General features: G+C 46.9%; 1 protein-coding gene across 1 annotated transcript in view; it reads left to right on the top strand.

Moving 5' to 3' along the window:
• Window positions 1–1,428: 1,428 nt before the first annotated feature.
• The window catches only part of PHLPP1 (PH domain and leucine rich repeat protein phosphatase 1), a gene marked incomplete at its 5' end in the record, with an annotated part of 135,901 nt that continues 123,855 nt past the window's right edge, over window positions 1,429–13,474 (top strand). Inside the window, 4 exon segments of the mRNA XM_058022654.1 lie at window positions 1,429–1,474; window positions 1,477–1,523; window positions 1,526–2,632; window positions 2,634–2,892. Of these exon segments, the coding sequence (XP_057878637.1) occupies window positions 1,429–1,474; window positions 1,477–1,523; window positions 1,526–2,632; window positions 2,634–2,892 (1,459 nt within the window).

Raw genomic sequence — 13,474 nt, 5'->3', positions numbered from 1 at the left:
AGAAAGTGGGTGGTTTTCACACACAGTAAACATCAGCTTTGTTGTTAAAAAAACTTTTAAAAGGCAGATACATGATTCCATTGTAAGTTCTTTGCTGTGCGCTGTTTAATCTGCTTCTCTGTAGTATGAACACATTGATGTGGAAGTGTAGAGAAATGTTTTATTAGGAGAGGGAAACCTTAATTTTCTTACGGTTCTGGTTTATTTTGGGGTTCATATATTACACATGTGCACTAAAAGACCGATCAGCTAAAAATAATGTTTCGCTAAGAGTTTATCTCAGGATGCTTAGTGATGATTTATCTCCCCTGATATTGACATAACTGGTCAATTGCCCAGAACTCCAAATTTATTGCAGTCTATTGCGTTTTTCATGAGTATCTGGCAAGATGCTTCGCCGTGATTTTACAAAATGTATTAAAAAGGAGAGATCTCAGGCAGTTACAGCCCCATCCAGCCGGCATTACTCAGCTAAAACATGTCCATGAGCATAACAGATTTCTCTGAATTCCACAGTATGGTGTACCTGCAGTATAAAACCTCACATGTTTGCACTGCTAACTGAATGTGTCTGATTTTCCTTTTCAGTGATTTGTTTGAAATCATGGGACATGTTTTTTCTAAAAAAATGTTTCTAATTAATGGCTACTTCTCAGCGACCTTCTACAAGTAGGCATCTGAGGTAAGTTTAGTCCCTGAAATACAACGACAGACTAATGCCACTGAAACCTTCCTTCTCTGTGCCTACTCACAAAGCAGCCCTTCTTACGGTACGTGCGTGCATATAAAGATACATGCTTCCACCCACATTTCCATGTCTCTCTCCATCTTGGATCTGGAAAAACCATCTCCCTTTTCAGAGGGGAAGACTGCCGGGGCTCTGCGCCGAGGCAGCCAACGGGGAGAACGCGCCAGGCTGGGCAGAGCGGGGCGAGCGCGCTCACTGGACCTGCCAGAGCCGCCGACCAGACCCAAGGAACACGGAGCGCGGGACAAAGTCCTGGAATAATTTTAACACGGATTCAGCCCCGCGCCGTGAGGGAGCGCCGACACCGCCGGTGAGCCGCGGCCTCCCGCCCGAAGCCTGCGCGGCCCCCGGGAAGCCGCGGGACTGCCGGGACTTGCGGCCGCCGCGGGACTACAGCTCCCAGCGGCCCCCGCGCAGCGGCCGGGCCGCCTGGGAGTCACGCTGTGTTTATCGGCGAGGCCCCGCCCCGCCGCGCGAGCGGTGGCGTCACCCTCGCGAGCCTCCCTCGCTCCCCGTGGGCTGGTTAATATTCATGAGCCGCGCGCGCGCGGGGAGCGGCGGACGGCGGCGGGATCGTTCGCTCCTCGCCCGCCTGCCTCCCTCCCTAATGGCGCTGGCGACAGCCGGGCAGCGGGACTGAGCCAGGCACCGGCGGAATGCTTCCCGCGGCTGCTACGTAATCGCCCCCCACCCCCGGGACGCGGCGCCGCGCTCCGCTCGGCCCCCCCGCGCCGCGCCGAGCGGCGCTCCCAGCAGGGCGGCGGCGGCGGCGGCATCCCCGGCCCCGCGGCGATGGAGCCCGCGCAGCAGCGAGCGGCAGAAGCCCCGGCGGCGGGAAGCGGGCGGGGAGAGCCGGAGAGCGGCTCCCCGGGCAGGAGTCGTCAGGCGGAGAGCGGCGCGGAGCCGTCGGGCGGCGGCGGGCAGCTGGACGGCAAAGCAGCCGGCGGCCCGCGGCGGAGGCGAGGGGGAGCAGGCGGCTTCGCTCCTCCCGCGGCACTGGCGGCCAGCGGGACTCCGGCGGCCCCCGGCGGGGCCGGCAGCGCTAACTCCCTGCTCCTGCGGCGGGGGAGGTTGAAGAGGAACCTCTCCGCCGCCTCCCCCTCTGCCGGAGGCGCCCCGGCCCCCTCGCTGGGCACCCGCAGCTTGGACAGGAAGGCGCTGCTGCTGCTGAAGCCGCCCCGGCAGCTGCAGCCCCTGCAGCCCCCGGAGCGGGACTGGGTGCGGCGGGACCTGCAGCGGGGCTGCGTCCACGTCTACGAGCGGCACATGAACTGCTACCTGCGCCCGGTGCTCTGCACCCTGGAGACCACGGCGGCCGAGGTGGCCGCCCGGCTGCAGCAGCTCGGCCACCGGGGCGGCAGCAGCGTGGTGCGAGTGCTGGGCAAGGCGGGCGCGCCGCCGCCGCAACCCCCGCCCGAGCCGCCGGCGGGCCCCGCCGAGGCGCCGCCCGAGCCCGCGGCCGAGGGGCTGCGGCCGCAGCCGGACGAGAAGCCCAGGAGCCGGCGGGGGATGCGGAGCGGGCTGTCCGGAGGAGGCTGCGGGGAAGCGGCGCGGCCCGACCGCCTGCCGCTGTGCAGCGGCGCCGAGGAGAGCGACTTGGCCGGCGGCCGGCCGAGCCCGGCGCCCTCCGACTTGAGCCCCGGGGCACCGCCGGCCGAACTGTACCTTGCCGGGCCGCCGCTTTCTTGCCCCTCCCTGCTGGGGGAGCTGGGGCCGGCCGGCTCCGACACCGAGAGCTTCAGCCCCAGCGCCGAGAGCGTCTCCGACCGGCTGGACCCCTACAGCAGCGGCGGCGGCGGTGGCTCGTCCTCTTCGGACGAGCTGGAGGTGGAGCCGGCGCCCCCCGACGGGGTGGAAGAAGCAGGTGCGGGGCCGGGCCGGGGCCCCCCCCTGCCCGGGGGAGCTGCCCCCAGGGCGGGCAGTGGGGGTGCCGGCGGGCGCGGCCGGCGGGCGGGAGCAGCCAGCGGGGCCGCCCGCCCTGTACGTACAGCTGCACGGGGAGACCAGCCGGCGGCTGGAGGCCCACGAGAAGCCGCTGCAGATCCAGAACGACTACCTCTCCCAGCTGGGCTTCCGGGACCTGTGGCGAGTGCAGGAGGAGGGCATGGACTCGGAGACCGGCTGCCTCATCCGCTTCTACGCCGGTGAGCGGGGCTGGGGGGCGACCGTGGGGAAGGGGGGAGCCGCGCCCACTGCCCCGGCTGATGGCGCGGCGGGCGCCGGGGTGAGCGGAGGGCGTGCGGGCGGCTGGGCGCTGCTCCTCCGCCGGGCCGTCTCCTGTCACGGGGAAGGCGGCCCGGGGCCGTCCCCTGTCACGGGGAAGGCGGCCCGCGGATGTCTCCGCGCCGCGCCTGGGAGGGGCCGTGCCGGGAGGTCCCCGGCGGCGGCGGGAAGCGCTCCCCGAGCCGGCTGCCGGGAGAAGCCGCGGTGTCAGCGGCGCTCAGGCTGCTCCAGCGCTGTGCCCGGGGCTGCCTCCCCTTCTTTCAGCGCCTCGGTAATGGAGGTCGCGCTCGTGTTGTTTTCCCGTTCCCAGCAGCGGCACTGAGCGTTCGAGGTTAAATCAGCCTTAATCTACTACTGCTTTCCCTAGTGACGAGGAATTGCATCGGTGCCGCTGCCGGGCACGGGAGGTCGAAGGTTCGTTCCACATGTTTGCGGGATGCCGGCAGCTGGCTCACGGTTTAGTGGAGCTGTGTGCTCGCTCCGGGGAGCACCGAGCACGCCCCATGGCGGAGCCGAGGGCACGGCCGGCTCGCTCCCAAAGGGGCAATGCCCGCAGTTCTTGCTCCTGAAATAGGTTACCACAGTACGGTGGCTGCCTGAGCTGAGAGCGGTGCATGCCTGCAAACAAGATCCTGCGATTGGCTTTCTACGTTATTGGCATCAGTTTTTCCCGTTAGAGTGGTGGGAGTTCACTGAGAGACTGAGGGCAGCAAGCGAGAGAAGTAGGGAAGCGCAGGTCATGGTCTTTGGAAGCAGGGTGGTGAAAACCTTCTTAATGGAAAGGGAGAAGCTTTGTAATGCAGCTTTGCTGTTACAGCATACAGTACAGAATTTGGAGAGTGTTGGGTGGAAAAGTTAGCTCCCACGTTGTAATTATGCAACCTTCTGCAGTTTTAGGGAGGTTTAAAAATACCTTGTGTGTCAGTTGAGTTGGTTTGTGTAAAAGACTTACTGTGATCTCGGAACTTCTTGGGTTTTAACTATCCTGTACATCTCTTCAAAACGAAGACGTTTAATGTCCAAGTGTGCATTCAGACACCTTGTCAGTTTTCCCGTGAAACAGGTAAATGTGATATCCCAAGAGGAGGTCATGCTAGCAAAGTAGCACATGCCATCCATCCCCTTGCTGGGTTGGCTGAGCAGAATGGTCCTTCAATGAACCGTGAGAATTCAGTGCTTTAACTTTGAAAAATACAGAGCTTCTTTTCTCGAGTGAATTCCCCTGAATGTCAAACGGAGTCGGTAATGGTGGGGTGGGAAGGAGCACAGTATGCTGGATAAGTGCCCTTTTTTATTCAGAAGAGAATGTGGGAGTGGTGGAAAGTGGTCAATTCAGCTTTTCTTCAGATTTTTCTGATTGTACAATGACCGTGGAATAACGAGTGCAAAAGTAGCATTTGTTAAAGGAATTGACAGAAATAGGTTAGCTGCATTGGGGTTAGAAAGCAGCTTAAAATACTTTTTTTTTCATATCATGATTGTGGTCTTTTGTGTTTCTTTGCCTGCTCGTGAGGATGGAAGTCAGCAGGTGATACTGGGAGGGATGTTACTTCCTTTATTTCCAGTCCCACCCCACCATTAAATGGGGATGCACACACGTGTTTTAAATTGGGACAGCTGTGTGCCTCCTTTTCTAACAAGATGTGTTCTAAAGAAAACACAATCAGGAAACACAGCGAAGTCTTACACACAGTTAAGCCTGTTTGCATGTAGTTTTAATGCATTAAATGATTAATTATACATGCTAAATGAGGATGTTCCAGCTTTGTTTTATTTCAGTGTCTCAACTTGACTGCTAATGTAGCTCGTACATTTTAGACTTCCTTGTGCAAAACTACTGGATAGAAGGATATTTCTGTGAGCATACATAGGATTAAATTAATGCAAATTTCTTACGCAAGTTCATATGCTAACAAGTATGCCTCTGTACTTCAAAAGTGCAGCGTTTTTTGAAATCCTTATCTCTTTGAGAAGATCTGTGATCAACATCTAAAACACCTGTGATCAGGTGCTTGTAACAGAAAGGTTGCAGCATTTAAGGTACCAGGCCAGCCAAAAAACAGCTAAGAAAATATTACTGACACATAATTATACTGATTTTATGTAACTGTCTTGGCAAGTTATCTCTGCTTCCTTATTTTATACAGACAAGATGAAAGGGAGGGAAGGAGAGACACTTAAAAAGAATACACGCCAAATTACGCTGGAAAAGGGAGCGATTTTTTTGGCCCCAAAGTTAAGTGTTTTGCTTAGGAGAAATACCTTTTTAATAAATGATCCTCCAGAATCATACCCTAAGGAAAGCTTTAAAACAGTGATTTCCTGTTTGCCTAGGACTTCGCTGATTTAAGTGGCCTGGCTTGTCCCAATGGATAGAGAAGCTCTAGCATCTCTATCCCTGTAATTTCCTGCAAGCTATCTCAGTAGGATTTGGTGATACTTGTCCTTTACTATGTGAAATGATATAAACCTTGGTTGGATTTATTGCATTGCTTCTCAAAGGAATTCTTTCACCTAATCCCCCTGGAGTAGGGAGAGAAGAAGAGAGCAAAGTGATGACTTTGGTTTTTTTTTTTAATTTCTGAGGTGAGACAGTTTTAAGACTGGAAGATGATTGTACTGAAACTTACCATTACAAATTCTACATAAGACAATACAGCAAATAGTTGTAGTGATTGCTGTAGGCTGGTCATTTCTCCTGTTGTGGAATCTGGAAAACACAGATTAAAAAATTATTGCTAGGAGAACTGCAGAGAATTAGATTTTTCTGCTATGACAAAACAGTTTTCTTAATAAATAGCAGTCCACAAATATTCTGTAAATGAAATAACTGGTCTTTTATAAACCCTCAAAATGGGACACTAAGAATGTAAAAGTGCTTCCTGTACATTGCCTTGGTTTATTTCAGAATGTGGTTAGTGCATGTTTATTCTGGTGTCTCCTCTCATTTTCTCCCTTAAGAGTGTGAATGTGGTTGACTTCATCAGTGTCTTGACTCCTAAGCATTAAATGGATAACACCACTGCTAAAACAAAATCCCTAACAGCTTTAAGGGGCTGATCTTACTTGTAACATCAATTTGAGCAAAACTGGGTATTAGTGATTGGTCAGGCATGTCAGTTTTTCTCTTTGTTGAAATCTACCTTAACAAAAGATAACGTCCTCAAAGTTTGAAATACTTAATCTCTATTTAAAAGGACATGGTTAAATAGCTTTCTGCTGAGATACTGTGTGACTGAGTTCTGGAACTGTGTAAGAATCCATAGTGCAGTTACAGTCACGATATTGTCTCTGGGAGACCGATTAGGTCAGACTTCCTAAACTGTTCCTAAAACCTCAAGAGTGGCTGTGATCCAGAAGGCTTCTTGCAAACAAGTTCTGATATTCCGTATTGCTTTGTAAAAATAATTGTTGTCACAGTGTCCTTGACGTCCCAATAATTTGCACGTGGAAGGAAAAATAGACTAATACAACAGTCTCATTAAAAGCTGCAAAACTGCTTATTTGTTTTAGAACAAAAATAAGCATGGAATTATACACAGTGCTGTGTTCTGGAGCTTCTGCATGGCAAGAAGCATGAGTAATATGAGCCTGGTCTTGGAGACTGGTTCAGTACAATGCGTGTTTGAGGCTTTTTTGTTTTAGTGCTGGAAGGTAATGTTTCTGATTCTGGCACTTGGCCACCATTAAATTCTCTGCCCCCTGATGTGAGATAGGGCTTCTGCACCTGCCGGTGTCATCAAATATATCAATTTTTCAGTAGGTGACTGCCTATAGGCAGAATACTAAAAAATGCCAGCTGTAATTAAGGGTGTTAATTTTGCATCTGGCTGTCAGATGTTATTTGGGAAGAGATCCTTTCGGCTCACGTGGCCTTTTAGAAAGCTGTGAAGAAAAATGAATTTAGCTTGGTCTTGAGGTATAAGTGATGCTGTTCTGTCCAGTAAAGAAAAAGGGGGAAGATCTTGTGTCAGGATCGGTTGCAGTGCTCTGAGCAATTGCGTTTGCTTGCCTTTTTTAAAATATGTACACCTTGTAGTTGGGGTCATACTGAGACTTCCAGCTAGATGGATGGAAACACAGTTTTAGATGCTTAGTTTAGAAGGTGCCAGACGCCTGGCAGTGCAGAGCTTTGTGGAATGTGTTGAATTGCTGGTGCTGTTTATGCTACTTGGTGAATAACTCAGTTCAGCTATTTAATACGTTGATAAACTCGATTTAAGGTGACTAAGTGCCGTTATGGGGGGAAGCATGCCAGAGACACTCTTTTTATTATTGAGTGTGGGAGAGCAGCTGTGCCCTAAAGAGCTGCTTTTGGAGCACTTGACATAGTTCTGACATCTCATATCTTTAACATGAAAGGAATTAATTCACATTAATGTGAATGGATGTCTTTTTGCAGGTGTGATTGGACAGGAGAGGTCTCCATGAACTTGTCTGAAACTGAAAGGAAAAACAACCTCTGCCTAGGGCTGCTATGATCCTAATTTTTTTTTTTCTTCCTAACGTGACTCGGATGAACATTCTTTACCTTGTAATCATTTATGTGTTGGCATGTCCTGCAGAGAGAAGTAATACCTAAAATTTTCCTCTTTGGGAAACTCACTTTTCAGCTACATAGCGGTTTAAATCTGGGCTTGGTCCATGTCGGTCCCAAGATAATGACATTTCTAGTCCTGTTCTGCGGGAGAGTTTAAAATGGTTGCATTGCCTTTGGCTGGCTCCACCTGTGCATAGCCGTGTGCTTATCTTCTGTTGGAATGGGGTCTCTCTGAGGTAGGCAGCTTTCAGGGGGCTCTGGGCTCCTACAAAGGAGGAGCCATGCAGATAAGGCTGGAATGCTGGTGCAGCCACAGCTGAGCTTTGGTATGTGACAGCTGTTAAGTACAATGGTCTTTGCAACTTTTAAATTCTGTTGTACTCCTGGCTGGCATCCATAACTTAAGTACGTGTTAAGTACCGACACGGGAGATTTTAGTGTGATGTACATAGCAGTTACCATATATACTGAATATGTAGTACCTAATTTGGTATATCCAGGAGCTGAATTTCTTCACTGCTGCAGGACAGAACATGGCATTCTTTCTCCTTTCTTTTCTCTTAATGTATTTTGATACTGTCATTGTTGCAATTCTTACCAATTATTCCCCCTCTCCCCTTTTTTTAATGGTATAAACATCCTCTTGATGATGGAATTGCTGATATACCTAAGAGCCCTTCTCTAATTAAAGCATCCATCTGTTCTATTAGTACACTGACAGATTGCTATGCATCTAAAGCACTACATGGTTCTTGGGAAGGTACTACCTAATAGTACGAAAAAAAAGGATTAATTCGATCCAGTGTTAGCAACTGGTGTGTGCTTCTTAACTACCAAAACCTACTTTGATAGTTAAAAAAATCTTTATAAAACAATATAAAGAGATATTTATTTGTTATTTAAGTGGTCCTGTAGAAGACAGGCATGTATAAGATAACCTGCCTGAGCAGGTCAATTTGAAAAATATATGCATACAGAATTCCATAGAACTTTAGAGATGAAAATCCTGAAGACTGCTGCTTCTTGTACTCAGCTTTCTAATTTGGAGGGAGCTTATGCCTCACATACTTACAGCTTCATTTCCCTCTGTGTTTAAGGGGTGATCATTTTGAATAACTATTTAAGCTATTAGTTTGTTAATTTAGGGGGAGGAAAAGAAAAAGAAACCAAAGACTGCCCATCTGTGCAAAGCAAGGATAGTTTGACTTAGTCTGCAGTGTTTCATTATTTCACTGCTTGTGGAATGGGGCACACTGGCATTTTAGTTCAGATCAAAGTCCTCATGTACTTGTTTTCAGCCTTCCTTGAGTCAGTTTTATTGCTGTATTTTAGAGCTTTTGCTCAAATGAGTATTTGCACTCTGAGAAGCTGTTTGTCTGGAGTAGCTCTGTAATAACTATATTTTTAACCCAGAGAACTGAATTAGTTGTAGCTGTAGTTACCTTTGAGGGTATGTTGGTAAAATATTTTGTGTGTGTATTCAAATGGAATAGATTTTGATGCTTCAAGTCAGTTGCAGTTTGTGTGTGGAAAACCCAAGTAAAAACGGTAGCGTGTGGTGTACCAAAACATCTTCAGGTTTGTAAACTTGACTGTCTTTGCCATACATTTCCAACTTAGTTTTTACTTCTCCGAAATGTTTAGGAGAAATGCAACCGACCTTCATAAACACCTGAAATGTTTTAAACTCACTGAGAAATAAATGTGTCTTAACTTTTTCTATATTTGTCTTTAAGACAGGAATTCTGAAACACTAAGACATTCACAGGATATTTAAAAAACATCGCAGGAGGACAATGGACCTCATTTAAAGGAACCCAAACAATATCTTTCTTATGAAAATCATCAGAGAGTTTGGAAACCTGTTAAAATTACAACTGCGTGGTAGTGTCGGAATTGTGTATAGAGTTGTGGTAGTTAAGATCTATAAAGTTTGGCAGAAAATTTTTGTACTTCATTCCAAAGTGCCAACTTTTATTCTTTTGTCCTTAAATAGGTTTTCTGAACAGTTGAATTAGCTGTAGTGTTGCCTTTTTTTGTGAGAATAATCTGTACATTTTTCACTAGAAAATAACCTGTATTCATTGTAGATTAGTTATTTTTTTCAATTAGTCTGGCATTTATCCACCATGGTATCTTAACATAGATACCACCTTCTAAAAATAACTCATGGCAGATTTGAATTGAACATTTTCCCACTGATTGCTGTTACATACTGACATCACCTTAGGTATCTGAGGATTTAAAACTTAAGTATAGTTATTTATGATATATTTTATTTAACTCTTTGTCTACTTTTTATCATATGTGTGCTGTATGGTAAACGTGAATGTCAAGAAAAAGCATTACTTGCTGTTTGGAATGCAGCAGCTGTTGTACCATCATGGAGGGATGTATGTGCGTTTTGCTCGAGTTCCATTCAGGATTTCAGGTCGGCAAAATGAATGGTAGAACTGGTTTTCTGTGGTGTTTGTGCTGTCACAGCCACGGTGGTGTTTGGTTTTTCTTAAAAGAGACACTGTCAGTAATCACCCTTTGGGGTCTTGTCTGCTACCCACCATGGATGTGGTCACCAGGTCCCTCTGTACTCCCTGCCACTGTCACATAAAATCATTTAGTTACCTAAGTGGATAGTCCAAGTTCTTTGTGGCAGTTGTCCCAACCAGGATTCCTTTTGCTTCCGTGGTTAGCTAGTCCTGACCTCGGGGTCTGATGGCTGGGGCTTTCTGCTCCCATGGATGGGGTAATATGTGAAAGAATGGGAATGGTACATAATCTCTTGGGGGTTTTGTACCCCCCTTCCTGCTCCATCTCCCCATTATTTAGGGGGCAAAAATTGTTCTTTGGAGGACATTGCATTTAAAAATGACAACTGTAAAATCAGGAAGAAAGACCTCCTGGAGTGAAGTCATTTAATTTCACAACATAGCATACTCTTCTTTGAAGCTTTTTCTGTCTATAGGGAAGTAAAATTTCTTCCAGCTGGCTTTGACTTATTTGGAGGGATGCAGAAAATACTCATTGCTCAACTAACTGTGTGTTCCTCGATTTGACAGCTAAGAATAACTATTTACATATTGATGCAAAATACTGAGTTTCAGGGAATTTTTGTCTCCAGTTTTATCTAGTTTAGTTTCTGGTAAAAGGAAAATGAAAATTGTGCAAGTGGGCAAGAGTTTTAGAGTTTAAGTCGAGGTGTTTTTGTGGGCCAGAGGTAAATTTGTTCCTCTGCAGGGTGTTAATTGTTCTTGGTCTTGTGCAGTGGCAATGGGAATCTTCAGCTTTACTAGGCTCTGGATTGTAGTCATAATTCTCAAAAGCCCATAATAGCTACTGTAACCGGTTCTTCTCATCTTCAAGCACTCCAAATGCTGTGCCAACTTATTTAAATAAAGACAAAACAATGGGTCTTGGTCCAGGGGGTAATGAGGAGCTGGAATGCCTTTGAAGTTCAGGACCCTGGGCTGTAGGTGTAATTTACATAAACCTCATTATGTAATCTGAATGCAATTTCTCTTCCTGTTTGTTTGATTTATGAAGCTTTGTGTCCGAAGAGAAAGAGATAGTAAGACCTGTAATTAAGATAAGTGGCAAGCCACTCATTTTCTGAATGTGTGCTGTGGGGAGGAGAAAATGTAGATGCAGCATTAAGGGTAGAACAGAGCCTGTGATTCAGGCACCTTCAGTTGATGAGAATAATTGACTCTTTTCCTTTGAAAAAGCAACATGCTTCTTCAAACAATAACTATGCCTAGTTCAAACTGTTATTGGCTCTAATATAAACGGTACAGAAAAGTTTGGAAGTCCTTACCAGCAGCAATTTTGCTTTTATATACACCATGGAGGAGCTCTATCTAAGCAGCTCTCCCGAGTTTTAGAGCTGCCTTGAAAGTTTTAAGTATCTAAGTGGACAGTGAGTTTTCTGATCAGAATTGCGTACAGTGACATTTTGTTGCTCTCATTGAAGCACTTGCTTTGTCTTACTGCCAGATCCTCTCTAACCTTCTTATTACAGCAGATAGTAAGTAGGAGCGCTGCATTTGTGCTTGGAGTCCTACAAGCAGCAAAGCTAACTATGTGTGCAATCTACTTACTTATTAGATGATTGATCAGCTGAACCAGTGACTCCTTATCCTGAATTCTTTATGATTATTGACTCAAATTCATACAATGGTGGAGGTTGTGAAAGACCTCCAAGGTCATTGAATCCAACCTTTGGTTGAACACCTCCATGCCAACTAAACACTAAGTGCCATGTCCTGTTGTTTATTGGATGCTTCCAGGGATGGTGACTTCACCACCTTCCTGGATGGGCTATTCCAATGCCTGACCATCCTTTCAGTGAAGAAATTCTTCCTGATTCCAACTTGAGTCTCACCTGGTGCATCTTGAGGCCATTTCCTGTTGTCCTGTCACTTGTTGCCTGGGAAAAGAGACTACCCCCCACCTGGCTACACCCTCCTTTCAGGCAGTTTTATAGGGTGATAAGGTCCCCACTGAACTTTCTTTTCTTCCGGGCTGAGACCCCCCAGCTCCCTCAGGTACTTCTCATCAGACTTGTGCTGCAGACCTTTCACCAGCTCTGCTGTCCTTCTCTGGACGTGCTCCAGCCCCTCAATGTCCTTGTGGCTGTGAGGGGCCCAGAACTGGACACAGGATTCAAGGTGCAGCTTCAGCAGTGCTGGGTACAGGGGACAATCCCTGCCCTGCTGCTGCTGCTGGCTGCACAAGTGCTGGCCAGGATGCCCTTGGCCTTTCTGGTCACCTGGGCATCTGCTGGCTCATGTTCAGCTGCTGTCAACCAGCACCTGCAGGTCCTTTTCCGCCTGGCAGCTTTCCAGCCTGTACCCAGAGCCTGTAGCTCTGCATGGGGTTGTTGTGACTGAAGTGCAGGACTAGTAAGTGATGGAGGAAGGTATTTTTCCTTGTTGTGTCTTACTTTGTGGCTCAGACAGACCTCTAGGGGACATCAGTGAGCAATCATTTTACTTATGAAACTTTTTAGGTTGTCTCAGGCATAATTACTGTGTGTCAGTGCTGACTTTCTGCATCTGTCTGTTTGCTTTCATGCTATGAAGCTTGTCTGATGAAATAAAGATGTTAATGACAAAGTGTTAAGAATGAAGTGGTGGAACATCTGGAAGATGGCTAGCATGTCTAATGAACTGAAGTTAACAGTCTAGGAGCTCTTGGTTTCTTCTGGTACCAGCATTTCGTGGTCACAAACACTAAAGCATGATCGTTTGCAGGTTGCAAACAGGATGTGTCTCAAAGAGAAGTTAATCATATATGTGTGGGAGATGCAATTTAACATTTCAGAAATACAAATAGGAGTTTGTTGAAAGCTTTGCAGTATGTATGTAATTATAAAAAATTGTTCCTGAGTTGAGGACTTCTAATGTACTGTCTTGGTAGATGCATGGTTGTCTGCATTAAAAATGGATTATTTAGAAGTAGACCTGAGTTTATGTCCTTTCAGAGCAAGCAGTTAACAATCTTTGTCTTGGGCGTCCTAGCTAATAAAAGAAAATACTGACTAAAAAAATTTGAAATGACCAAGCTCTGGGAAGTTGGTGGAATGTGTCTTATCTTTTTTTTTTTAATTTTTAAAATTTTTTTTCTTCCTTTTTGTTTGTTTGTTCTGTTTTTGTTTTATGGGTGAGGTGGATAGGTTTGTTTGATGGCATGAAAAACATGCCTCTTCTCTGTATAAATTAAAGTACCTATAGTCTGTGCATTCCCTGTGAATAAACAAAAGGTTAATGTGGTACATTTCATACTATCAAATACAGAAAGTGTTTCCATTTCATGACTTCAAGAATAATGGTATCATCTGTATAAGCATATTCATGCCTACTAAGATTAGACTGTAACACTGAGAACTGCTTGGTATGTATGTCTTTAATCTCCTTAATCAAATGACAATGTTAATTCCTGCTAATGCAAGAAGAGTACATTAAATT

Source organism: Melospiza georgiana, chromosome 1, assembly GCF_028018845.1.
Source record: "Melospiza georgiana isolate bMelGeo1 chromosome 1, bMelGeo1.pri, whole genome shotgun sequence".
In the NCBI taxonomy this organism is placed as follows: Eukaryota; Metazoa; Chordata; class Aves; order Passeriformes; family Passerellidae; genus Melospiza; species Melospiza georgiana.
The sequence above is the reverse complement of the archived record's forward strand: the minus strand, read 5'-3'. Positions and strand labels throughout refer to the sequence as shown.